Genomic DNA, 26,740 nt, shown 5'->3' on the forward strand with positions numbered 1-26,740 from the left:
AACAGATTCTTTGACGGTTTCTGAATTTTGAGTACGGTCAACTTTTGCCTTGCGGACACCCCGCTATAACGGACACCCCGATAACATACATAGGATACGGCACCGAATCCACCAATCTCCCGCTCTCCCGTACGGGTCACCATATCTCCCGGATGAAATCATCTTTTGGGCTTTTCTGTGCCTTAGTTTGAGATTTAGCCCATTCTTAGTTCAAAATTAGAATTTTTTCTTTTTCGCAGTACGGTTTCTGGGGCATTTTTACACGTATTTAGTCACTGACAAAGATTCTTTCTGGCATCAAAACGATGATTGCGAATTTTGACAGTATGTACTTCATGGAAGACTTCATATAATGTGTTAAGTCATTCCCATTGTTGTCGGGGTGGGGGGTTGTCCGTTGAAATTCTGGGGGGGGCATTAAAAAAAAAAAGAGTCTACAGATTTAAGATCTCCAAGGGTTGGCATCTCTGCGATAATACGGACAGCAGCTTAATCCCAATTAAAAATAATTTACAGACGTTTGACTGAAATAAACTCCGGCTATTACAAATTCTCGCTAATGAGGACACTAACTCGAACTCGAGGTCCCTACAGTGTTCGCTATAAAGGGAGTTGACTGAAGGTGACCCTGGGTCCTCTCCAACTCGGTCCCCGTCGGGGAAGATAGGAGGTCCAAGTAAGAGAGGACCCTGGGAACGAGGTTGGATGGGCGCTCTCGAGTACAAATCTTTTACAGCATATCACCATGTGTAAGAAAATTCCGCAGCCTTTATCGATGCAAAAACTTTTGGGTGTGATATCACCGTACTTGCAGCCATCCACCTACTTCATGCAAATGTCACGCGTTCACGTCAAGAAAGGCAACCGTGTACGAGATATTAGTCCTTGACTATTTATCAAGGTACCTCCTAGTCGGACGTTAATCTGGTCCCATTTCCCAGTACAAAAATGAGCAATTCAGTCTTCATTTATGGGCTTAGAGCTTTTCATGGCCCTCTATTATCAATGTATGGTCACGCACAAAAGTAGGCTCGATTTCCGCCACTATCTCGCGTTTGATCTTTATCACTCCCAGCCAGAAATTACATTGATCTGGAAAAAAAATGTAAGCAATTTCGTTGCCAAAACCCCTCCATAACTGTCATAACGTTTTCAGTCTTTATCCATTTCGATTTATTGAAAAGCACACGCCCTGGTCATTGACCTTTCCTCCGCCTAACTCACTAAAGAAAGAAAAAGGAAACAAGAAGTGAGAGCTGTAGCCTCGGAAATTCCCTAGCGGTGAAGAGTGAGGAGAGATGGCCGTTTTCGCAGACTAAGAGAGCTGAAAACAATTACACGAGATAAATAAATTAGAGAATCAGACAACACGCGAACATCAATCAGTTTATTTGCTTCTTTATTATCAACGAAAATCTTCTGTACTCAGTACATCTTTAATAACAGGCCTTTCAGGCACGTCATTTCATCGATAACTGTCTTTCAAAGACAAAGTTTTACGTTCCAAGCCCTACGTCATAGGGCTTGGAAAGTAAAGAAGACAGTTTTCAATGTCTGAACCTCTGTCGACACGAAGTAAAAAATAATCTACAAGAAAAAAGAGGGAAAGCTTCGAGATTTTCAAAATTAAGGCTCGAAGCATTCTCTCTCGCTCTTTTTTTTTTTGTGGATCATTTTCTTACTTCTTGTCGATATTTTCAACTTGCCAATGTCGGCAAGATTCTTAGAAGTAAAAGATTATCAAAATAAGTAAAAAATGCATCAAAATCTCTTGCATACGGGAGGGCTCAGGGTTTTCATTGCGTTACGTACTATGTTTAATGATTTACTTCTCCCTGTTTGACACGATCGTTTCTCTCTAATATTTTATTATTCCGACTAAACAAGTTTAGGCTCCTTTTCGTCCCGCCGTTCTTTGATCTTACTCTATTCGGCTGCTCCACAGTTTTCTTAAGGTTCTCAAAGCCAGCTGGGTAAAGTTGCTGGGTACCAGTTTTCGGTGACTTCTTTACTCTATCTTTTCCAACTGGGATTTTAAATTGGGTTCCAGGTTCCTCTATTTCCATCTTCTTTGCTTTCGTTCCTCTACAAAGATGTCTCCATCCTATCTCTATTGTCCGTCTCATACTGTTTGGGTGGTCCAAGTGTTTCTTTAGATTCTGGAATCCAGGATAAAGTCTTTTCACACTTGTTTTCTGGGTTTTCCTCCTGAATGCCATTTCACTTAAAGGCCTAACGCGAGGCTGTTCTCCGGAACCAGCAGATGAGTAATGAGTTGTCTCAAAATCTTCTTTCATCAATTGATTTTCCCGTACCCCTATTTCCTGTAACCCCTTGTCCACTCTTTCCAGCACTTTCCCTACATTGTGGACAATTCTTGACCTGAATGGTTACATGGCTGACGTTGGGCTACCCCCCTCTCCAAACAAGACATTACAATGATGCTTGATGCTTTGCAATGTCATATGTCTTGACAGGGTCACGCAAACCGTAAATATCAGATCTTAGTTCTTTTTAGTTCTTTTAAGGATAGAAAAAACTTTAGTCCCACACTTTTCGAGGCAGGAAGGAAGGTTTTAAACTTGTTCTACCTCTTTCAACCTCGGCACCATCCCTCAATGGCGGCAGTTCCTTCGCTGTTTTTTCATGGTGTAGCTTCTGCCTTCTCTGCCTTTTTTTAGCTTAGGGAGGACCTCTTCAGGGTCATAGAGTTGGGGTTTCAACATATCCTCAGGGTTTTCCTTAGATTCTGAAAGCCAGCATGAAGCTGTTCAATCCCAGGTTTTTCTGCCTTCTTTCCGCTGTTTCGTCCAAACGTCAACTTACGCCAATTGCCAGACTTGACATCTAAATTTTCGTTGTGGTCTCTGGAGCTCGAGGATCGGAAGACTGTGGAGGTAGGTGCCGTGAGAATCCGGGCACTCTCCAGGATTACCTTTTTCTCTGTCTTTGTCAACAGAGTTAGATTCTCTTACACTGGTAGCCACCACTTCACTACCTTGAACATTTTTGCAAGAATCGTCCATCTCCTACCCCTTCCTCCCAGTGGCGGACATTTCTCCACCTGTTCAGAAGTTTTGATCTGATGCTTTTTGGCAAGTCCAATACCACTGTTTTTCGTCTTCCTTTTCCTCTTCCACTTAGGTGGAAATTTAGACCGATGATCACCCTGAACATTCAAATTTTCCGTTCCCCATGAAGATTATGAGGAGACTGTTGCTTTGACTCAGTGTCTCCTTGGTTGAAACCTTGTCCACAAAGGTCGTCAATGGCAATAGACCCTTCAGTACAGTTCTCTGTTGTCTTGCCGGGCTAAAATTTTCCAAGTACGTTTTTCCATTTGAAAGATACCTTTGAGAATGAACCGAATGGAAGTTTGGAATTTTCCATTGAATCCACAGACCCAGAACTCGGGTTAACGTTGTTTTCTTTGTCATGCCACGTCGAGGAACCTGGTTTTTCACTCTCATTTTCCTTTCCCCGTAAGGGAATCTTTTTGTCCGTAAACGACCGTCTTCAGTGGTTCGAACTTTCGGATCATTTTACGTTTCTGGGAAACTACCCACCCACCCCTCCCCTTAGCCAACATTTTGCCCTAAGTAAGACCTAAATGTTAATGTTGGTTTAGGGAGGGGGTAGGTGGGCAGTGTCACAGAAACGTAAATGATCCAAATTTCTCCTCTTCATTCTCACAGAAAGAGTTGTGTTGGGAACGTTCTCCATCGTGTTTATCGTGGTGAGAAGACTTCAATGGAGAAGTCGCCCTTTAAGTTTGAAGCCTTTGAAGATCGCGAACTGAAGTAAACATTAACGGTGCGTGAGATTTCTTTGCGTTTTCCTCATCGCATTCTTCCCATGCAATCTTCTCAGCCGGAGATATCTTGTTTTTTCTAAACCGCTTTTTCTTTCTTGACCCTGACGTTTTCTTGACAGGAAAACCTTGAACCCTGCCACTGCTTGCACCGCATTCACGAACAGCCATTGATTGTTCGTCGCCCTTCTTGAAGCCGCATGCGCAAATATGGATGAAGATTTAATTCTTCATCCGGGATGGAAATTTTTCGTTGAAGCGTAACAACTTTGACGTTTAATTTTCTGTTTAAAATATGACGCATCTCAAAAACTGAAGTGATAACTGTCCAAGCGAGGTCACCCTGTGCAAAAGGGCAACCATACTTCAGACTTCGGATTTTAATCTCGAGTTCAGTGTATGACGGCGTGTAGGTGCGCGGATTTTTGTGAGTATGCAACTAATTTGAGTGTTGGCGCGCAGGCTAAGATTTGTGATGTAATGTTTCATTTAAAATGCTAATGACGTTTCATCGAAACGCGCGCATATAGCTTGGAAATTGAAAATTATGCAATAAATAGTATAAAGCAAAAAAGAAAAAGAAATAAACGAGAAAAATGGTAAAAAGAATTAGGAATATATGAAATTTACTGATAATTCTATGTTATATTGGGAAAAGACGAAGGCGTCATTACCCTAGTGAACGCGGGGCTAATACTGAAAGCGAGGCAAATGTGTGTCAACACACACAGGAAAAAAACAAAAACAAAATCACCCTAGCCTGTGAGCAGGCAAAAAAATGGGAGGGGAGGGGAGGGAAAAAACGCAAAAGGTAATGTCCGTCCGTTTTTCCCTGCCCCCCACCCCTGGGCTTTTGACGCCTGCCAATACAGGGGTACAATATCAGCGCGAGACATTCCTCTAACTGTGACGCAAAGTAATTTTCGATATGTCAGCACAAACACTAGGTCGTGCTAGTTAATATCAACTTTTAGTTTCTCAAAATGTCTCTCAGTTTGACGCATGTTATCACGGTGGTTCCATTACGCAAACCTCGCGAGAAGCTTTGGTTGAAAAGAAGCTGCGTAAAGGAAAAGGCGAATCAAATAACGCAAGTGTTAGAAAAATTTGAAAAAGTGGACGACAACAGAGACGATTCCTTGTTACGGCCTAGAAGAAACAGTAAAAACGAATCTGACAACCGACCACCTGTTAGCAATTTAAAGGGTGTTTCAAGAGAATCTCCAGGTATGTCAGCGCCATTTGAAACTAAAGATATTGTAAAACGTGCAGCAAAATCGTGCAACGTTTTTTGCTACATTGCTGCACAACGAGTTGATCATGAACAGCGACGTTGCCTGTTTTACCACGCACGAATAAAACCTGCCTTAAAACAAATCAGCTTGTTGTAGGTTTCGAAAAGTTTTTGCGAAAAGTAGAGAGTAACTCTGCTTTAGTAAGCTTGGTCAATAAACGATTTATTATAGGGCCAAAAAAAGAACTTTTCTTACGGGACCAACACAAGAAATCCCGAGCGGCCTACATCGGCCCAGGTAGCCAATCACAACGCAGGATTCGTTTCATTTTGCCCGCTCACGGATTGCGCCATATAAAAAAGGTTCTGTCTGAGCCAGTGTCTTCTTCTTCTTTCAGGACTTCTCAGAGCTCTTGAACTATACAGTCCAAACAATCCTACTGCAGCCAAATGGCGTTCTGCGCTGCGGCCACTGAGTATTTACCAACAAAGTCTGCTTGAGAAGTCCGTTAGAGACTACACAAGGCTCTATAGCGTTCAACACACTCCGCCGCAGACGACGTTAAGCGTCCGCTGGCGAAATCACGGCACTGTTCCCTGCTACACTGAAGAATCTCTGCAGAGAGTTTTCGGCCATTTTGGCTCGGTTAGGAAAATCAGTTTTCAGAGTGAATGTAGTGCGCATGTCGTCTTGGAGAATGCAGAAAGCGCATGCGCAGCTCTTAGCCTTTCAAATTTGGGGTTTCCTGGATGTCCATTGCATATGCGTTGGTTGCCAGAGGAACACAAAAGACTGCTATGGAAGAAAAAAGATGCTGTTCCTAAACCGATGAAAGAAATGAAAATGAGCGGACGAGACACTGCAAGGAAGAAATCGCATGGAAAGCGATCCAGGTTCCAGGCCCCTCAAGCTCTTACTCGCCCAAGTCAAATTTGCTGCACTTTCCACACTAAAACTCGCTCATAGGTTTTCTGTACTATGGATAAAGGTGTATCAATTTTTTTTCTAACAAGCCTTTAGTTAAGCGCAAGAGACTAGATTAAAGCGCAGTTTAATTTGCGCTTAAAAAACCACCGTGTTAAAGGTTTTCTCCAATAATATTAACACGCATGAGAGATGTTATGAAATGAAGTTGATGACACAACACGAAATAAATACTAGAAAATCGCAAACTACGCAACTTCATTGCATAAATACTATTTATTTTGTTCCATTTGAAGTAACTAAAATAAATGTATCCAATTCTAAATTTGAAGAAATAAATAAAGTTAAAACACAATTCTTGGATGGCAGTACTTACGTGTATCTGTCCCTCTTTACATTCCATTCTTAAGGTACAGGGTAAATTATCATACAATATGGTTACTTTTTAAGACTCATTTTTAAAATGACGCATAGCGTCGTCCCAGGGTTGTTCTTCTCCTGTTCAGTTACTCAGTTGGCGGGGAGAAGAGAGAGAGACTGGGAACAAGGTTGAACAACGCAGAGCGGACGAAAGGGACTGGAACAAATTCGATAAGGAGGAGAAGAGTTATCAGTACCAGTTCTCACGGATGGTGGCGGCTAGAGAGTACTGAGAGGATATATTCCTTTAAATTTGTACCGAGTTTTTACATTTAACTTTATTTTAGTCACGGCACTCTCAGAGAATCCATAGTTTTACTTTCTTCCATTTCCGAGGGTTCCATGATGCCGTCAACGTACACAATTTGGTACTGCTTACATCTCATCTGCTTGAGAGACCGACGCAGATGCCGCAAGCCCGAACTACTGCTCTGAATATCTTCCAACAGGCTTTGCATCTGCTTCGCTGAGTGTGAAGGATCGAACAACAGAAGATATAAGCCTCCATCCTTCCCAGAATGCTCTTCCACTCCAATCACTAACCGGCTGTGCCCTGGAAATAAGTAAAGGATTGGAGTCATACAACAAACCGAATCTAAGGCTATGTTCATACTTAAGCGGACAGCTTTTTGTGCTGACACGAAAAGCTAACCTGTATAGTATGAACATTAACCCTTTCACTGCCAAATGTGGCCAAAGGCAAAATTCGACAAAAAAATCTCAAATTTCATTTTGCGAAATTTTGAAAAACAAGTAGCACCATGTGTAAGTACAGGTAGAAAGATTTCATTTGAATGGTCACATCATAGGATTTCGTCCACAGACTCAATAGCTATAGCTACCTTACAAAACTCTATTATTCACTCTAGCAGTGAAAGGGTAAACGGCACAGAACTGCAACAAGTAGTTCGCACACATCGAAGATTGTGCCGCCGAGAAGTTGGCCGAGGGCATTTGATAAACTAAATCCCAGTCCAGCCTTACTCCTGAATGTTTACTTCCGTCTCAGTGATTCCAGTCCTCGCTCCTATTTATTCCCTTCCGCTACAGTCCTGGTCACATTGCACCAAAGTGAGATTTTCTAAAGTGTGACACAGAGTCCATCCGATATTCCACTTTCAAGATCGGCGCGACGCTCCGTTACAGAAATCGCGCCAAAATCACCGTTGCACAGAAGCCCATTCCGATATGGTTTTCATGCCGGTGCAAGAGCTGAACATAAGCTAAGGGATCCCTAGAAATCTAAACGCTGAAAGGTGTTGTCACAAAACCGCTACAAAAATCAGCATAAACAGGTAAAACGGGAAGGCTCACAAATCAGACTCTGCTTTGCAAAAAAGCTTATGGACGTTCTTGAAACTAACTTTCACAATCGCGAAATTGCACCTTTTCAAGAGTGTAACAAAGAAAAAAAAGGACTGATCTTGAAAACGGATTAAACTATTAGGAAAACATTTCTTCCAGATAACAATTGAATAGTGACAGTTATATTTTTAACAGTTTTTTTTGGGTTTCAGAACTAGAGACCTTTAGATTCCGGGACAAGGACATCTACGAGGAAAAGTTTTGACTAAGCCTTTTTTTCACGTGTTGTAAAAATTGACACTTCAGCAAGCTGTTAACACGGTTATTTTTATTGAAGGAGGTTAAGCCCTCCGGCGATCGCAAATGATAACATTTGATAAATTTGTTTTCGTCACTACGACTCGTGGTACAATGATGAAGGCTATCACGTTTTCGCGCCAAAATGACGCTGAAAATCTCGTCCTCTTAGTAGCGCTCGTCTTAGAATCTAATGGATGAGGATGATTAGGATGAGCGATCAGCGGTCAGCGATGATGATGGCCGCGTCCTTTGAAGCTGTTTTAATGAATAACAAAGCTATATTAGAATAAAGTCAATCCTGTTAAAGGGCCATAATTAGTTTTCTATAATGTGCCCTTCTCCATTCTAACTTTCTTTTTTTTTATTATGTACCCGTAGTTTAATCAACCTTGTACTAATTGATATAGTACACCGAATGTATTATCTATAGGATGGAGTAAAAATAAACTACAAAAAATACAAATACGTCTCTATTGTAAGCTAACCTTGATGTTGAAGGTAAAGTGGTGGAACAGAGGTTTGCCGAAGAACTGATGAACTCGTAGGAAGTACAGTGGAACTGACGCTACAGCTGAAGTAACGCTTGATCCATGAAAACATTTCTGGGTGTGTTCCGTCACAGCCTGTTGCTTGATGAAAGTCAATTATTTTGGTTCTGCAAAAAAAATGTTCACTTTAGTCAGACATTATGTGACGCGAAGCTGTAAGAACGTTTGAATCCCGTGGCAAAATCCGCACAACCACGACGACGACGGCAACGAGAACGGCAAAAAATCAGAAACAAAACAGCAACTTTGCAGATTGAAATTCTCTACTGAAAATGGAGAACGTAGAGTTGACTTTGGTTCTGTTAGGGGATATCCTAGAAAAGGACAAATGCCTACACACAGGGAAGATTAGCCTGCGTGCAAGCTTCCCCTGCCTCCTGAACCGTCGGGAGCGTGAGAGAGTTACGCTAATTCTTTGTTCAATTCAGTTACTTCTTGGGTTTATACGTGGCACATTTCTTTATAGTGTTTTGGTCAACCCCTCGACACTCTTGAAACAAGACGCTATATGAGCGTATACTTAGGCTTCACCATCTGCTCAAACGAAACTCTACGCCTGTGCATTTCTAACATTAAGGCGTTTAGCTTAAACTTGTCCATATTCCGCCAGAATGATTATTAACCCAATTAATATCGAGCATTTCCAGCGACACATTGTGTAGGCGAAGAAACATTCGATTACAGGTTTGCATCCAAGTCATCCTCTCTTGAGAAATGTCATGGTTGTTTTCACACATGTAGCATCTGTTCTTTTAATGGCTCAAAATAACGGCCAGTCATCCGACAATGACCGGCCAGAATGGCGCCTTGACCGGCCAAAAACTTCAGTCCACGTCATGTTGACCGGCCACACACACACTCTCCTTCTTGAACAAACGTTGAAATCCTCAATTGTAAATCTTAGGCTATCTTTGGTTACGTTTTAAGCCATTTTGTCCAATAAGCGGCTTTTTACACGCTCCAGCAACGACTTAAACAAGCAGATGGTAGTTTCAAGTTTACTAGCGGTCATTCAGTAACTTTTCGTTTTCAATATCTTGACTGGTCAGGAACTAAACTTGACCGAGCCACCGTCCGAAAAAGATTTTTAGCCCTGGGTTATTACGTCTACCTTATCTGAAGAGATCTCAACACCGCTGCAATTTCTGTTGCACCAATCCACTTTCTGGTATTGATCAGTTTGCAGCCAAGCTGTTCGGATCCTTGTCTGTCAAACCCTTCAAGATATCATGGCAACATTAGATGCACCCTACAAGAAGAGCCTCCTTTTGTCTTCTTGAGTGAGGAGGAAAAAAGGAGGCTTCAAGGAAGCCAAACCCAAGCGAGCGAAAGAAAAGCTCTGCTGGCAGGATGCATTTGATGAGGCAATAGAGAGCTTTGGATTCAAGGACGAGGACGCCTACGGCACGACATTTGTCTCTCCTATTCTCTAAAAGCAGACACCCCGGAAAGCTTCATTGTTCTTTTTTTCACCACAAAAGTTAGCACGCTTAGTTCCGTTGAAGGAGGTAAAGCTCACTCCTGATCGCTAAATCATAAAATTTATAACTTGTTTTCGCCACTACCACATTCTCGCTAAAACTCGTAGTAGACTGACGACAGCTACCACATTTTCCCGCCAAAATGACGTTGGTTCGTGCTCGCACCACTTAGTATTGGGAAAATCTCGTTCTCGTAGTGGTCCTCGTCTTAGAATCTAAAGCTCTCTAATGTGTGAAATAGCACTACAAAACAAATTTAATTCATACAGAAAATACATATTTTACGCTATTGGCCAAGGAAGTATTAATTTATACCGCCAAAAAGGATGAATTTTCTTGCGCTAACAAAGTGGGCAATCCCGCGTGGGTCAATACGGGCACGTTCTTGCAAAGAGTTGGCTCGGCTGAAAGTGACCGGCCTGTTAGCCGGCGTTAAAAATGATGACCGTTACAAATGATGACGTCACAAGCGGTATATGAGACGTGGATCCCAACTGGCAGTTTGGAGTGGTTCAGGTAAAAATGGTAAAGTAAATGGTTTCAAATTCCATCAAATGACTCACCATTTGTCCAAGCTGACTCAATAAATTGTTGAATTCGTGGGATGGAGGGCACTTTGTCTCCAACTGCATATATAATCCAAATAAAATAAACAAAAATCACTTTCTAAGATTGTTAGGATTAAAACGTACCGCAAATTACAAACTAAATAGTTTTGGGCTGCAGAAGTTTAGCCTGCATCACAGACGGTCTAAATACGCGATATAGATATGAAGTTCTCATGTAGGTCTCAAGTGACAAGTCTGGCTGCAACGTAGGCTGCAGAAGTTGTGACATATGTCCTCCTTAAAGGAGATGTGAAAGTTACAAATTTGCTCCAAGCGGATTTAACCCTAAACTGCCGATAACTGGGACTATTTTGGCTGCTAGACCTACTATATGTAAGGAAAACCAAAAATTCGGATCCGAAAATCAAATGACTTATGCCATTCCGTTTGAAAAGCTCCAGGAAACATGGGCTGTCATTTCAGGCAATGCAATTTTATTTTTTACTATTATTAATCTCTCCTACTGATTTGGCTCAACTTTGATCTGGCACCTTCTCCCAGAAGGTCTTTATTGCTAGAGCATCTCTGAGTTGCCTCAAGCTTCTGTTTCAAAGTGAGGCTAAGTGCAAAGCTATCGATATGAAAATGATCTTTTATTCGTATGCAAATAAAATCCATTTTCAAAAGAAAGGTTTTGAATTTTAAATAGTCTTGTTGTGAAAGTGAGAGTTTTTGAACTCAGAAATGGCCTGTTATGAAAAATTTATGCCCAAGATTTTAATCTCATACACAGATCTCTTGTCAGCACTTACGTCACTCCCTCACAATCTAGCCAATCAGAAAAATTGAATTTTCTTACTTGACCAAATCTCGCCTTGGGCTTTGTCACCTAGAGATCTGGGTATGAGATTAACAAGATTTCTGACTGAATAGTTTGCACAAATGGTATCAAAGCACCCCAGAATTCTACTGTACTCACCACTTAACATAACAGGTCTGTAGATTTCCATTTTCAACAGTGCAGAGATCAGCATTTGCAGGTTTCTGTATCCACAGCCCCAGCCAGCATCACCCACTGTACTAGCAAAATGATCTGTGTCAATTGCAAGCCATGAAGCCTTTGTACCACTAACACCCATCTCATAGCGATGATGAAGCTGAGGAATGATACCTGTGGGCAAACACACACAGTAGACTTTTTAACCATAAGAGTAAGAGAGAAGCCGAGCTAACCCATGAGGCCAAAATGGCCAGCGCTTGAGCCAGTTAGGGGGTGTTTACATGACACCGGGGCGACTTTCGCCCTAGAGTGAGTTCACTGGTTCCCTCTCATGGCTCTATATTTGTTTACATGATACCACCACAAAATGTCATGCCGGCGCGAGTCACCTCGGCGTGAGTTCACTCACCCCGGTTCTTGTACCGGGGCAAGAATTTCACTCCGGTACGAAATCTCGCGACGGTATCATGTAAACGTGAAACGTCCACCCGTTTCGGTGTGAAATCGGTCTCTCGGTAGACTGGAACGGGTGGCGCATGCATAATGTTGCAATTTTGAATCACACGTGTATTTTATCATCATGAAGTGTACCTTCAAATAACGAGATATGAAATGACCCGGTCATTATGTAAACGCGATATGAAATGAAAAAGTCATCCCAGTATGAAACTCGCACCGGTGCGAGTTTTCTCATGTAAACACCCCCTTACTGTAGCATCAGGCACCAAGGAGAGTTGCTACCGCCCCCCCTCCCCCACCCTAAGGAGGGTGGTGCTAGTCAATCGTTGGGTTACTCTCCAACAGTATATGGTGGTACCAAAAACACCAGGTTGAAGAAAGTCAAAGTGGAGCCAGGAGCCCACAACCTGCCCTAGCGTTTCATGGACCAGTTTATTTTTAGATACATTTTAAAGAACATTTTGGAAATGGAAACTCCACTCCATCTATGAGCACATTTAAAGTGTAAGAGATCAAAAAAGAAAATTAAACACCACCGAAAGGTTAAAAATGCAATGTTAGTAAAAAGGCCTGTAGATTTTGCTGACTGGTTTGTGGGACTTCAAAAAATAATATTCTAAATTTGCATCATAACCATTTTAAAAAATCAACGGGTTGGTGAAAGTGCAGTGAAATGAGCAACCTCATTCCCACGGTCCTTTCCTACCCATCTCAATGGGTAAGAGAGAGAACCTGGCAGCAAGGTTGTGAAATGAGTTCATAGAAGGTGATAGCTCTGGGTTATAAGCTCCTTGGTGGAGCAGAGTTTCTTCTCTGAGGAAACAATGCCACAGGACGGCTCAAATTAATAACAACAGCACAATTTAAGGGGGTGTGTGCTCTGGCAGTGCCTGGAGGCCCCTGGTGCCATACTTTTGCTCTTGAGGAACTAGGAAAACTCAGTTCTTATATCGAAATCACATGCTGGACACCCTGGATCTCATAGGTTTAGAGTATTGAGCCCCGTAGGATTTTTTCGTAGATCACATCCTTGTATACATGGTACAACTGTACATAAAGAATGTATTTTTTACCCCTGGTACAAGATTCTCCACTGTCATTATCGGTCATCAAAATTTTTAGCATCTCTGCTTTCCTGGCATAATAGTCACCAACAGATGTCTTGTTTCGTGCAACCTCTCTCTCCAGGTGCCGACTGTACTGAGAAACATAGCCGCCGGTGGATGACATACCATACATTGCCTTAATATAAGAAAAAATCCATCAATGATGAGGTTACTCAAGTGAAAATGCAAGTTCATCGTAAGTGGCCAGCAAGAAAAGAAACTAAATTGAAATAAAAAAATATCATGCCCCGGTCACCTAATTTTCGTTTTGAAGACGTTGCTTTTACATGAAGCCCTTAAATTGTGGAAAATATAGGATTCTAATTTGTTTAAACATTAGATAGTGCTATCAACTGCATAAATCACTATCCAGCAGGTCCCAGTTGTCCAAACCTGGATAACGCTATCCACTAGATAAATCTCTGTTAAATGGATAACGCAATCAGTTTCCCCAATACTTATCCACTGGATAGTGATTTATCTGATGGATGGTGCTATCCATTGTTTTAACAATTAGGGTGAGATAAGTACTTGGGAAACCAATTTATTATTGTGCTATCCACTGGATATAGATATATCCACTGGACAGCATTATTCACCTTTTGAACAACTGGGGCCTAAATGACAGGATTGCTGGAAAATTTTGTTCCGGATGACAGGATTGCAAAATCCTTTTGCAGACCATCACTTAAGTTGAACGTGTCCTCCTTCTTATCTTTGACATACAGACAAAGCTCTCTTAAAAAACACTGTTATACTTGGTCGGCTTTAATTCTGGACCATTAATTTACTTTCTGAGGGCACCCACTTAAGGGAGCTTTAAGGGTAACATATTACTTCAGGAGAGAAAAGAAAAAAAAAGGTTTTTATAAACAAATATGAATCAATCATTTGTTTCATTATTGGGGAATGGTTCTTATACCTGCAGCTTTTTGAACTCTTCCTCTTCTTGCTGTCGCTGTTCTTCAAGTTCTCTTCTTTGTTCACTCTCCAGAGCTTGAGCCAACATGTGATCATCCCATTCACATGGCTGGTTTTCAAGTCGCTCCATTTCCTACACAACAAGAAACCAAAATACATGTTAATAAGGCACGTACAGTGTATACTAAAAAAGCCTAAAAGATGAAAATTAATAGTCTTTTCCAGCGGGACAGAAAACTGTCCGATATAACCATGATGTCCCCAGAAGCTACACATGATGTCCCCGGCAGGAGGCAGCACGGACAAGCGGTTGGAGTGCTAAAATTGTAATCTAGAGCTTAACTGCTCTGGCTTAACTGCTAGATGGATTTTTTGTCAGTTTATACATAAGTTCCAAGTTCAACTCCTTGGTCACACTTATAAATAGTCTGCTGGTTTGCCTCCAGCCAGTCGGGTCTTTTGATCTTTTGGGTCACAAATGAAAATACTAAGTTTTCCAGTAATTCAATTACCCCTATAAAGTAAGTTTTTTAATGGGGACGGTCTAGAGCACCTGTTTTTCAAGTTCCTGAGCCAGTGCCTGATCACTTTGTGCATAGATTAATGGCATGTCGTACTGCTCTTGCTGATGAAAAGTCACAGGAGCCTGAAGAAGATTAGTGCCAGTGGAATCACTTATTGCTTGGTCTTCCAAAGTGTGAGCAAAGATATGGTCATCCCAGTCTGAAGTAGAAACTGAGATGGGACAAAGTATTAACTCCATGAACCTCAGGGTATTTTGAAATGTAGTGGTTTGCAAACCATATGAAAAAGCATGCAGAGAAATACTGTGTCTGAATAGCCCAGGTTTAGTGGATTTTGTGGGGCTACTGAATTCTGTTCTTAATTTGTCCGACAGGTGAGTGAATTTTTGGGGGAAACTTAAATTCCAGATTGAAGTACTGTCAAACAAATCGTTTACAATCCTTAAATAAATCCATGGGGATTTAAATTACAGCTGTTCTTCAAGCTGATCTGACAAATTAATTGCTTATCATTCCTGCTTGTCCAAAGGGCAAGCTGTTAAATGGACTTTCTTTGAACTCTGTGAAATGCTCCAGAACTATGTAATGCTATGAATGACTCAACCCTTTAAGCCATGAGATAGATCAGCATAAAGTCTCTCCATGTAATAGCAATGCTTTATGGAACAGAGTGGTCATGAGAATTAAGAACATGATCACAAAAGATGAATTAAATATTGATACTTCAACAATTTAGTTTCTACTACTTCCACAGAAAATAAATGGAGTCAAAAGACAAATATATGAGAATTTATACACGTAATTTTATATTAAGGTTTTAAGGGTTAAGTAGTCTTAAGTAAAAGCTCTTTAGATTTTGATTCTAGCAATTAAACAATCTTATTTTTATCTAATAATTACTAGTGAAGTATTGTACTTTTAATTTATGTTTTCTGAATATTTTGCTTGTTTTCTAATATGAAATAACACATGTTATTTTATATCAAGTTTAAATATACTTTTCAGCAAAAAAAAATTTAGAAAAAGGACAATAAAGCATGCTGTATGTTTAAGCTGTAGGGGTAGCACATGTAGCTTAAAAGCTGAAATTTAAAGTGACATTGAGGATGATGTTTTTAAATTGTATAAATATGAGTGGTGATCTACCTTTTCCTTGAGAAAAATTCCCTTTAAAATCAAACTACCCATAGATGGACTAACTTAAGACCAGACCTGTGGCTGTGGTCATAAATACAGGTGTGCTCATTGGAGTTGTCTACCAGCAGAAGTTTTCACACAACCCCTCTCTGTTCTCTTATTGAAAAACTGGTCCTTTTAAAACAATATTGTCCTTGCCAAACTAACATTCAACAGCTTTAAAAATTTGCTTTTCATTTGATTGTCAATGTATTTAGCACAAAAATGCAATCTTCTTGAGGACACTATATTTACATCTCCTACTGGATATTTACATCTCCTACTGGAGATGGGACTGCTTCTTTAAATGGTGATCCAAGCCACACAAGAACCTAGCCATTTGAATGGCAAGGGCAGTAACTTTTTTTCTCAGCTAACTCAAGCCCCTGAGTATTGGTTTGGTCCCTAGAATCAAAATCCCTTTCTGCAGTCAAGTGCTCTATGGACAAAGCTAACCCTACCATGGTTATGTTCTAAGTACATACTAACGGCAGCATACTTCTCAGCTTCAAGGCAAAAAATGATTCTCAAAATCAAGTATTCCCTATTTTACAGAGCTTAAACAAAGTATCAGTGTTTTTCTGTCAGAGAAAAAATAAGAAAAAATTAGAAAAAACTAAGAGACTTTCCATTAATGGCTTACATGGTAAAAATTCTGTTCCAGTTACTATTGAGTGACCTTCTATGTATGATTGTTTGGCTCTGTCATCTGCTGGAATCAAAGTAAACTTAGAATAACAACAGTCAAAAATCAATATTTTCATCTAATATTTAAAATTTTGCCACTGATTCATTTTAAAATTTGTCAACAATAATAGTTAAGCTTATTTTAGTTAATTCAATTCTTTTTATTATGTATACATTTAGTTGTCATTTAAACACTTTGTGAGAGACATTTCCTAACATTACTTCTTTTGGCTGAAAGAGGGAACATTTAAGCTTCTTGTGAATGTATAATTTAAGGAATGGTTGAGTTGAAATATTTATAGGAGACCATTTTGAGAAGAAAAATTTAAGGCGAACTATAAGGTCTTTAAATGCACCAAGAAAAGTCAAATACTGAACATTACCTAACTCCTGACATTTTCCATATGTACAAGCCCGGAAATCAGCAGAATCAGAAATTCCTTGTACTAAAATCAAACGAAAACAAACATTAATTAACAGCCAGAGTAACTCAAGCTAGCTTTGGGACCTGCTAGAGGCTTTAAATTTGCTACTTTTGTTGACGTTTTACGAGCGATTTCGATAATACTTATCTTACCTTCTAGATCATCGAATCTGTTACCCTCAGAGGATGTAGAAGGCTGAGTAAAATGTTCTTCAACGTGAATTCCAATGTTTTCCTTTGACACTGATGTCCCACAAACGGGACATATCGACAACGACGGGGGAAAATCGATGTCATGGCGATAAAGCTCCTCCCGCCGTCTTTTCATATCAACGAAAAAGATCTCTGATTAGGAAAACATCATCGTTAGCATATAGAAATCATGCCTTGGGTTTAGTAGCAGATTGAAGGCAGAATAATCCAAAAAAAGCTGATCACAATGACTTCTTCAGTTGCCACCAGCAGAAAGTCACCAGGCGTTACGATTTAGATTGAGCATCATAACGAGGCCAATCCTCGGGGACCGTAACCGGGGACAGTCAGTCCGGTCGGGAGAAAAGGCGCGAGGAAAGTTCTCAAGTACGGGCAAAGCTCGGCGCCCGGGATGGTGCACGTCACGAAACGATTCCTACAGTGGAAGTGCCCTAGGTTTTAAATCAGAAATGCCACACACACCACAGTTTGAGATCACCGCAACACCGCAAGATGGGGAATTTATCAGTTCATTATGGCTCTTGATTCACTGCAACTAGCACTCTCTCGGATCAGTGCATATGGTGATCACTGCGAGATCAGAAAATCGCTCCATTGTTGACTTAGAGCCGGTCTTGATTCAGTGAAAAAAATCGCTCAGCTTCCGCGCTTGTGATCGGTGGGGTGCAGGCAACGACCTGAAGGCGATGGATGTTTGGGAAAGCATTTTCATCGCAAACACCAAGTGCTAATAAAAGGTTGTTTGGAACTGGCTACCTATCTGTTGACAGCGAGAGTGTGCTCCATCTACGTACCTAATTTCCAAGGGATTTGAGAGATGGAATGTCTTTCTCCCAGAACAGCATGCCTTTTACTTCACCCGATCCAGCTGCAGTGCCCTATTTACTATAATCGATGGCACGAGACAAAGCAGATGGCTGGGCGTGACGATCTTCGTCAGAAGATCGATCTTGCATTTGGATAATTGAGGAGTCAAGAAGAGGAATAGCTACAATCTTCTTATAATGATCGATTGGACTGGAACTTATATTATAGTTTATAATATTATTTTTGGTATGAAAAAGGGATAGACGTGGGTAACCAGACAAGTTTGAAAACTTCCCAAAGGGCGGGGGGCCGGGGGGGGGGCGGGGTTGCAACCCCTTCAACCCTCCCCCTGGATCCGCCTCTGGTGTGCAGGAGAGACGGAGATGTTCTGTTAAGGACTAATACACTAGAAGATAAGTTACACACAAGGGTTCCTGTTACTCAAAACAAAACTAACATCAATATTAACCACCATATATGTTAAGAGTATGGGGTAGTTCAGTAAAATTTGCATTCCTTTTACTGATGTCCTCAAAAAATGCACTTCCACGTTCAACTATAGCATGTAATGTATCATACTTCCAATAATTACAGGGCTGCAAGGCTGTGCTCTAGGGACAATTTCAGGGAGCCCTTCGGGCTTCCAAGCATTTTAGCTGGGGTGCCCAGGCGTAAAAGACCTACAAGCGCGGATCTAGGATAACTACTGACCGATTTCCTAAACGAGCGTCAAAGGCGCAAGCCTCTAGCGGGGTCCGGGAGCGGGCTCCCTCAGGAAATTTAATACTGAACACTTCGTTGCCACAAAATATCTATCTTATCAAGAGAAAGTTAGCCATAAGCTCCAATCATCTTGCTGCAAAAGCAGTTAAAAAAAAGTCCGCCATAAACCAGTGATTCGATTTAATTTGGCCAAAAAGAATTTTTATGCACTTGGTGTTGAGCTTTCCTGTAGATGTTGCTGGAAGTTATCCGCTTTGACGCTGTAACTGAGGATAAAAAAAGAAAAGAAGGCAGGACTTTTAAATTCCAAAATTATAAAAAGTAATAACAAAACAGTAAAAACAAAAGCGACTTGAGGTTTCCCGATATTTTGGACGGACAAGCCGTCCGTTCTTCAAGGGGCTTAACGAAGAATTGCTCTTAATTTTGTACTTCTCCAGCGGCACTTGGTGAGTCACAGGGCCAGGCACCAGTAGAGAAAGGGATATTTATTCTGGTTTATAATGAAGTGAATTCAGTTTCCTTTGTCGCCCCGCAAACCGTTGAGTAGAAATGTTTGACAATGTCTTCCCGCTGGCTCACAGGGTCCTTTTTACGCTAAGCCGAGGCACCTACGAAGGCCCCTTTTTGCTGAGCGTTTCTGGGCCCGCTTACAACAATACCCAGCGTGTTCATCCGGGACATCGGCGTTCTCAAAAGCTCCGCTTGGGGGCCGCCATTTTGCTTTCCTCGTGTCTTCATTTTTTCCTTTCACGAAATTTAAATCGCCGAATATGTCTCGTGGTGGCACACGAGTCTACTTTGGAAAGATTCCCAGAGATACAAGAGAAAGAGATTTAGAGCGGTTTGTGCGTGGATTTGGCAGAGTGCGTGAAATTAGCATCAAAGCTGGATATGGTTTCGTGGTAAGTGCGGAAATACAAGCTATCGAGCATCTATAATCTTACTGCCGTAGCTTTGAACTGTATTTTCGTTTCCCTTTGGCTAGGAATTTGATGATCCAAGAGACGCAGATGATTGTGTATATGATTTAAATGGAAGAGAACTTTTAGGAGAAAGGTAATTTTATCACTTGTTCTGTCATTAATGACTAAAAAGAAGTTCATTGAAATTGGTTCCGTGAATACCTGCACTTAAAAGTAAGATAAGCCGATGTTTAACATCGTGGTTAAACAAACTAATGCTTCTTGGATCAATATGAAAGCAGTGAGAAAGCCTACACAAAATATCGTATATTGTACTCTTTACGTCCAAATACAAAGTAGGGGTATTTCGCAGAACGCCGCGGAACGCTGAATGACTCCGAGTTTAGTGATAAGGGCTAGGTTACAGCTGAGGTCCAGAGTGTTTAGTACCTAAATATAGTTTAATGTAACCTGTTGGAACAGCGTTGAGAATTAGTGTTTTAACAAAATAATTATAAGCCACAGGGTAGGAAGTGGGATTACAATTAGAAGGCCGTTTTCACCAGATCATAATGCACTGCATTTAACTCAGAGTAATTTTTACTCAATTCCTTAACTCTCTTGACTGACTTAGTGCCTTTAACTATAAACAAAGTGCTCTGTTAGAGATATGAAGAAGATATCAAACAAGTCTCATCAGAGAACACAAACTACATTTTTTTTGGTGGTTTTTGTAGACATAGCATTAAAAGTTGAAAAAGTTGGCTCAAGTATTTTTTTTTAAAGTTTCAATCCAAGTCTATCCTTGCCATCCCTTGTAGCAGATGACAGGAAGAGTATCAATACCTAAATATAGTCTTAAATAACAAACCTGCTGGACCATTGCTTTTGGAATTCAATACAGGCAAAAAAAAATGTTTTAGCTTTTTGAAAAGATAGCAAATAGTGTGACATAGCCCTTTTACAGCGGTTACCACTAACACGCGCCTTTGAAGGGTTTTTTCTGTCTGTTTAAACCTGAGTTTTTGTGGACATCAATCCACTGTTTCCATGGTTTTCCAAGCGCTCTGACAGAGAAGGTTCCCTCATCGCTGAATGAAGGGCGAATAATTTCGAACGATGACAGCTTTTTAAAATTATTTTATTAAGATGAAGGATTACATTGTTAAAACAACGAGGTCTCTGCGAGCTGAGTGAAATAGCCGAAACATTCTCTATAGTTTACGTAACGGTTTTCAGGTTGTTTATTCATTTGATATATGAAAACACGGGAGCCGTGGACGACTAAACTGCCAAGAAGCTAGTATAAATTCAAAGAAACAAAAGATATCACACCGAAAAGGGAACAAGTTTCCTCTGAATGGAGGCTGTTTTCGAAAATGAATTTTACAACTTATCATTCTTCATGTTATTGAATAGAAACCAGAACTAGCAAGAACTCAGACGAGTTGCGAGTGATTGAGAAAGGTTATGTGGTTGTAACTTACAGTGTGTCAATGTGTCGATAATTTGAGTTTCTTCCGACAAACACTCAACAAATTCGTACTCCTCGTAATCTTGACATGAAGCGGTGTCAGATCCTGCAGCAACATATTGCAAAAACAGCTGAAACGCCGACATATTCTTCCGAGTGCTCAAGAAACGGAGAAAGAATCTTCTCTAGGCCAACGCATGAAAAACCATGGTAACGGTTGATTGATGTCCCCCAAAACGCAGGTTTGAACTGAAGAAAAAACCCTTTGAGGGCGCATGTTAGTGGTAACCGCTGTAAATCTTGTTTTCATTGAATGATAAGATAACAAGAAAATAAATGCACAAACTCAAGCCCTTGCTACCTGGCACTAAGCAGTTATACTGCCTACAAGTGCAAATCATTTTGACTGGGTTGATCACTAATGAAGTAGCTTTGTCTTATTTACAAAAACAGAGTTGTTGTTGAACATGCAAGAAATCCATCCAGAACTTCAGACTACGGTTACAGAAGTAGTGCACCAAGGTAAATAAATCTGGCAATAAAAGAGTGCTTTATACAGACATAGAGGACACAAAGTTAACTTTGTCTTTTAGAAGTCATTTGGCTGCTTGAAAGCAGAGGCTAATCTCAACAATATATTCACCAAGCCACAAAAAAGTTAGCATGTGATTTTACTCTGTTATGTTAAATGTAATGCCCACCAGCATGACAAGTTTTCAGTGCCAATAATCCCAATCTGTTGTATACAGTCTGTCTCAAAGTACTATGTTAGAAAGGAGATGCTTCCAGGGACTATTGATTTACAGTATATTTACTGCAAAATGGCTTCAGCAGTAAATTTGTTTCATTGAGTATGTGGAAGCATGTGCTAATGTTTTGTAACATGAAAGATGTTTGGATGTCCAAACCAGCTTCAAGTGAAGTTCCAAAACAATCACAAAAGTCATCAGAATGAAGGAAATGATGGCTAAACAGGGCCTTTTTTAGTATCAGTATTGTAGTTGATCTTACTTACGATTATCAATTTTGTTCCAAGCAGTAGCAGGCCTCCCAGAAGAGGGCGCTCACCACCAGTTAGGACAGAACACAGGCTTGCAGTGGAAAATCTTTCTTCACGTATCAACTGGCAGGTGTGTAATTGCATAAGCTTATTTTTTTATTTATTTCTGTGTCATAAATGTAGTTTATTACAGTGTCTATAAATGCGTTTTGTCTAAGGACAGGATGGAAGATGACTGTTTATTAGCAAATGATTCAGTGTTCTCAGTCAAAGCTGATTGGAAATCTGATCTCCTTCATTAGAATTCCCTTTTTTTGTTCTACACTCATAACGTTTCAGTTGATATTGCATTTTTCAATGCATTTTGATAGGGTAGTTTCATTTGATTATGTTGATTTTGTTGTAGGATACAGCGAAATGTTCAAAGTTGTAGGTAATAAAATAATTGAAATTCAATTGGTAACTATCATGGTTTCAACAAAATTGACTTTTGATCACCACCTCTTGATTGATCTGTAGATATCCAAAGCTAGCTATGCCATGTCCTAGCCAGTCTGCCTGCCCTACTCCTAGTCGGTCATTCAGTCAGTTTCATACAGACAGACAGACGGACTCCATTTGAGCCTCTGCTACCCAACCAACCGTAGCAGCAAGTGCCGAGATGTTTGAGCACTGTGGCGATGCCATGTTAATTTTCCATTCCGAGTACCGTACCGTACCCTTGCCTCAACAAACAGACAGTGTTTCAGGGCTTAAGTTAGTGCTATTTTCCTCCATCCAACCAGTGAGGGCTCTGTCTTCAGTGCCATGAGCTAAAACTTACAGTTGGCCACCGGTGCTCATCAGCCACATTCAGTTTCCAATTTGTAACATATGATTCTCTAAAATTGATGCAAAAGACTACTGGATGGTAAGTACAGTAACATGGTTGCTGGAAGCCCAAGGGAACATACAAGTGTGTAATTTTAGGCTAACAGTGGTTGGTATTCGACTATATTGTTAAAACTTCTCAGTGCCAAAGAGTGTTCCTATTGCTTGGTTTTTACAAAATTTCAAAGCTTTCAAGAATTTGCTTGCATTTGTACATGTCATGTTGATAATCAAACAGCCTTGTATATCTTGTTGTATTCCTCACAGATCCAGCATTCTATTTTGTTGGAACCTTATCTCTAGGATACATTTTTCTCAATGTCTTTAGTTATGTTTCTCTGTTATTGTATTGTGAATTATAAAAGTGAACTTGAAGTATTGTTTCAGGATTTAAAGGAGTACATTTCTAAAGCAGGAGAAGTTACATTTGCTGATGCCCACAAGAGAAGACAGGGAGAAGGGTGAGTATTAATCAGAGGTGTGATTTAGCCCTGTCCGTCCAAATTTTTATTCGTAAAACCAGAAGATCTAAATAGTGCTAAAGTTCTGCTAAAGAGGTTGAATGGTACAGCTGTAACACCAGAGGATTTCATTGACAGATGCAAAAGTTAGAACAACAACACCATTTGAAAGCACTTGCTGGGTGGAGGTGTAGTGAAGAAAAGTTTAAGCATGACATCATGTGTTTTTTTTATGTACAGTTTGTTGCTGCAGTTTTCAGCTGTTCATTTTTTTCTTTTTCTGCAGAGTTGTAGAGTTTGCTACCAAAGAGGACATGAAGAATGCTTTAAAGAAACTTGATGATTCAGAATTGAATGGCAGACGCATCCGTCTCAAAGTTGTAAGGCCTATCTCCCATTTCCCCTTCTCTTACCTGCTTTACAGTTAACAAAGGCTCTTTATGCTTCAAAAGGTTTTTAAAAGCTGTTGGGTCAGGTCATTAAATCCCATTCAGCAATGTCATCCTTGCTTAAAAACAAAAGAATATAGGAGCAAAAGACTACATTCATTCTTTCTTGTTAGTTTCTCACTTCTTCACTAAGACCATGGAAATGAGTGTTAAATTTTTATTACCTTTTATCTTCCAAATAGGAAAAGGTGAAATCATACTCACGTCGATCACGTAGCCGTAGTAGATCTCGATCTCCAAAGCGCAAAAAGAGGTAAGAATGTTTAAGTGACAGAAACGTGATTCTTTTAGTCAGAAAAGATAATGGCAGAAATATTATGTTTTCGAAGCACATTATCACATAAATCATCTTTCAGTCAAAACAAACCTCATCAGATGGAGTTGCATTCTTCTGTGCTTAGTAACCAGGCAAATGTTTTTGACGCATGTTTGACCAATCTTGGTGGATTATTTAAGCATTTCTTGACATCTTTCAGTTTGTTTTACACCTTCCCTTGTTGTAAAAGGCTTACCAGTGTGAGATTTTAGTTGTGAGACCTGTTTTTGCCATTTACCTGGCAACTTGAAATCTTAGTGACAGTCCTATTTTATACCTGTACACAACATATTTCCTCTGGCAACTTGAAATCTTTGTGCCACACATGAATACATTTACGTTCATTTTCATGCATGAAATGTTTGTCCTGTTCTCACAATAGAAGCCACTCTCGTTCTCGCAGCCATTCAAAGTCCCGTTCCAAATCACCAAAGAAACGCCATCATTCTTCATCTCGTTCAAGGTCACGCTCCAAATCACGCAAGTCAAAGTCCCGCTCACAGTCCAAAGAGAAAGAGCGATCAAGGTCCAAGTCTGTGGAGGAAGAAGACAAAGAGGAGAAGAGTCCAGAGAAGGAGGACCAAGAGGAGGAGGAAGAAGGGGATGCAGGTGCCGAGGCTGATGGTGATGGCGAGGAAAAGGAAGGTAGTCCAGAAGCAGTTAACGGAGATGGAGAGGAAGAAAATGGCGAAGGTGAGCAAGAACTTGAAGTGGAGGATGAAGTTGAGGAGGACTGAGTAACATTGAAATCAGTGTTTTACACTGTAACTCATATTATTAAAGCTGAGCCTGTTCCTGCTGTTGAGCATTCTTGAAATAAGGCGGCTTACTCAACAGATTATATAAAGTGACACAGATACCTGTTAGAGGTTGTATTAGTGACTTTCAAGTTTTCACTTAAACAAGTGAGTTTTCAGTAGTGTTTATGTAAACTCGTACAGTAAATGCATCAATTGTTACACATGCATGTGTTCAATGTAGTCTACAAAGTAGAGAAATGTTTTTTAGCACTTAAACCCATTTTTAGCAGTAAGTTACAAACTATTTAGTCTTTGATATACACTTTTGTGTCGAGCACTCAACAGGCCTTGATTTCCTGTTCCAATTCAATCTATTTTACACAGCCGTATTTGTTTATACTTGGTGCAAAGCAATGATTTCTTTCTAGTATGGCATTGTCTCCTACAGTGTATACCAGTTTTACTACACTTCCATTTTCTTCTATTTCATGGACCCTTTTAACGTTTATGTGAACAAGAAGGTCAATTAGGATTTATTGTTTTTCCTCAAAATTCTTTCAAGACATTGGCAGTGTTAGTCTTGCGGGGAGCATTGCGTTACTCCTGCCTGCAAAGTAGAGTAAAGTACTGTGTGTCCAAGCATAATTACATTTAATTAAGCAATGCATGTCCTTTTATACTTAATATCAACATTTTATTAAATTTCCATCCTTGAAGACTCAAGGACAGCTGTCTCAGATGGGGCTTTTGCAGATGAAACTATTTCAAAGTTTGACCCTTTGAACCCTCATATGAGCTTGCATATTCTCGACACTGCTCTCCATACAGTTCTTGTATCTAACTCTGAGGAGAATTAGTTCAAAAATCAAGACTTTACACTTGCTTACCACTTTCTTTCTTCTTGTGACTTGTATGCCTGACTGAGCATTTAAGGAGAAATTAGCTGTTATACAATGTTACATGTAGGGTTGAAGGTTTGCATCAGAAATGGGATATTGAACCAGGTCGGGAAGCATTTCTGGCCAATTACAAGCAGTTAATAGCCCACATTTGATGTATTAAAATTCTAACATGACTCCGATTCTTTCTGGTCATTTTTCTATATTTCGGTTGGTTTTCTTTGTGCTCAAGTCTATTCTGGGAATTGTGAGACAGTGGAGTCGTGAAAGATTTGCAATTTTGACCCTAAAGCCTTGGAGTCATGTTAGAAGTTTGATATATGGAACGTGGGCTATTCAAACGCTTCTGGAACTTGTTTGATGCTCAATTCCTCTTGGAAACTTTGCTCACTATGATTTTTGTCTGTGAATATCCCCTCTCAGTTAGCTGGCCTTTAACTTCAGGGGTGTGAAATGTCTGAACTAATGTCTAAATTTGTAATCTGGTGTTCCCTTGGAATTAAACTTCTGTGATTTTATTTTTGTTGTAATGCTGGATTTAGTTATCCTTTCTGTTCTAGTAGTATATTAGATCGTTTAGAGAAAAAAATACTAATAATGCCATTGTGAATTGCTGAAAAACAATATTTGTTATTAAGCAGCGCTAAGGAAATGCGTTAATTCCCTCACCCGACCTCTTCCTAGAAAGACTACGAGTAGTCCCCATTCCTCAGGGATAGTAGAGTGCGCATAAAAATCACCCCAGGCGAGAAGGGTTCTCTCTTCCCGCCGCGTCTTGCCTTTCTTGCGCAAGGTGATTTTCACGCGCGCTCGCGTTTCGCTCGGTCTACTATCCCCGAGGAAAATAGGGGACTACTCGTAGTCTAACCTCTTTCTTCCCTCTTTCATGGACAGACAATGTAAAACAAATTATATTGTTCAACACGATGGCTTGTGAATGCATAACATCAACCAAGGTTTGATTGCTGACCTTCTGATATGTCAGCAGTATTGTGTTGATCACTGAATAGACTG

The 26,740-nt window shown here is 40.3% G+C and overlaps 3 protein-coding genes across 7 annotated transcripts; 2 read left to right on the forward strand and 1 right to left on the reverse strand.

Moving 5' to 3' along the window:
* The first annotated feature begins 4,760 nt into the window (after positions 1-4,760).
* Positions 4,761-6,012, forward strand: LOC140931375 (uncharacterized). The gene is made up of 2 exons (XM_073381182.1): positions 4,761-5,038; positions 5,444-6,012. The coding sequence occupies exons 1-2, from the start codon at positions 4,795-4,797 to the stop codon at positions 6,010-6,012; spliced, it is 813 nt and encodes a 270-aa protein (XP_073237283.1). The 5' UTR covers positions 4,761-4,794.
* Positions 6,013-6,434: 422 nt separating this feature from the next.
* Positions 6,435-17,337, reverse strand: LOC140953658 (zinc finger-containing ubiquitin peptidase 1-like). Of its 2 annotated transcripts, XM_073403074.1 has the most exons (11): positions 17,023-17,337; positions 16,829-16,891; positions 16,402-16,467; positions 14,612-14,793; positions 14,060-14,191; positions 13,105-13,273; positions 11,552-11,743; positions 10,588-10,650; positions 9,655-9,760; positions 8,481-8,650; positions 6,435-6,943 (listed from the first exon to the last, which is right to left on the reverse strand). In XM_073403074.1, exons 1-11 carry the CDS (start codon positions 17,195-17,197, stop codon positions 6,678-6,680), a joined length of 1,584 nt encoding a protein of 527 aa, XP_073259175.1. In that variant the 5' UTR covers positions 17,198-17,337; the 3' UTR covers positions 6,435-6,677. The 2 variants fall into 2 exon arrangements, with proteins under 2 accessions (XP_073259175.1, XP_073259182.1); XM_073403081.1 differs by lacking the exon at positions 16,402-16,467 and having other exon boundaries at positions 6,436-6,943.
* Positions 17,338-19,302: 1,965 nt separating this feature from the next.
* On the forward strand, positions 19,303-26,244 carry LOC140953584 (serine/arginine-rich splicing factor 5-like). 4 transcript variants are annotated; one of them, XM_073403017.1, is made up of 8 exons: positions 19,303-19,517; positions 19,601-19,671; positions 21,445-21,513; positions 22,028-22,121; positions 23,249-23,322; positions 23,609-23,702; positions 23,954-24,024; positions 24,491-26,244. In XM_073403017.1, exons 1-8 carry the CDS (start codon positions 19,386-19,388, stop codon positions 24,822-24,824), a joined length of 939 nt encoding a protein of 312 aa, XP_073259118.1. In that variant the 5' UTR covers positions 19,303-19,385; the 3' UTR covers positions 24,825-26,244. The 4 variants fall into 4 exon arrangements, with proteins under 4 accessions (XP_073259118.1, XP_073259124.1, XP_073259103.1 ...); XM_073403023.1 differs by having other exon boundaries at positions 24,551-26,244; XM_073403002.1 differs by having other exon boundaries at positions 19,304-19,517; positions 24,470-26,244.
* The last annotated feature ends 496 nt before the right edge of the window (positions 26,245-26,740 follow it).

The sequence above is a fragment of the Porites lutea genome, chromosome 1 (assembly GCF_958299795.1).
Source record: "Porites lutea chromosome 1, jaPorLute2.1, whole genome shotgun sequence".
In the NCBI taxonomy this organism is placed as follows: Eukaryota; Metazoa; Cnidaria; class Anthozoa; order Scleractinia; family Poritidae; genus Porites; species Porites lutea.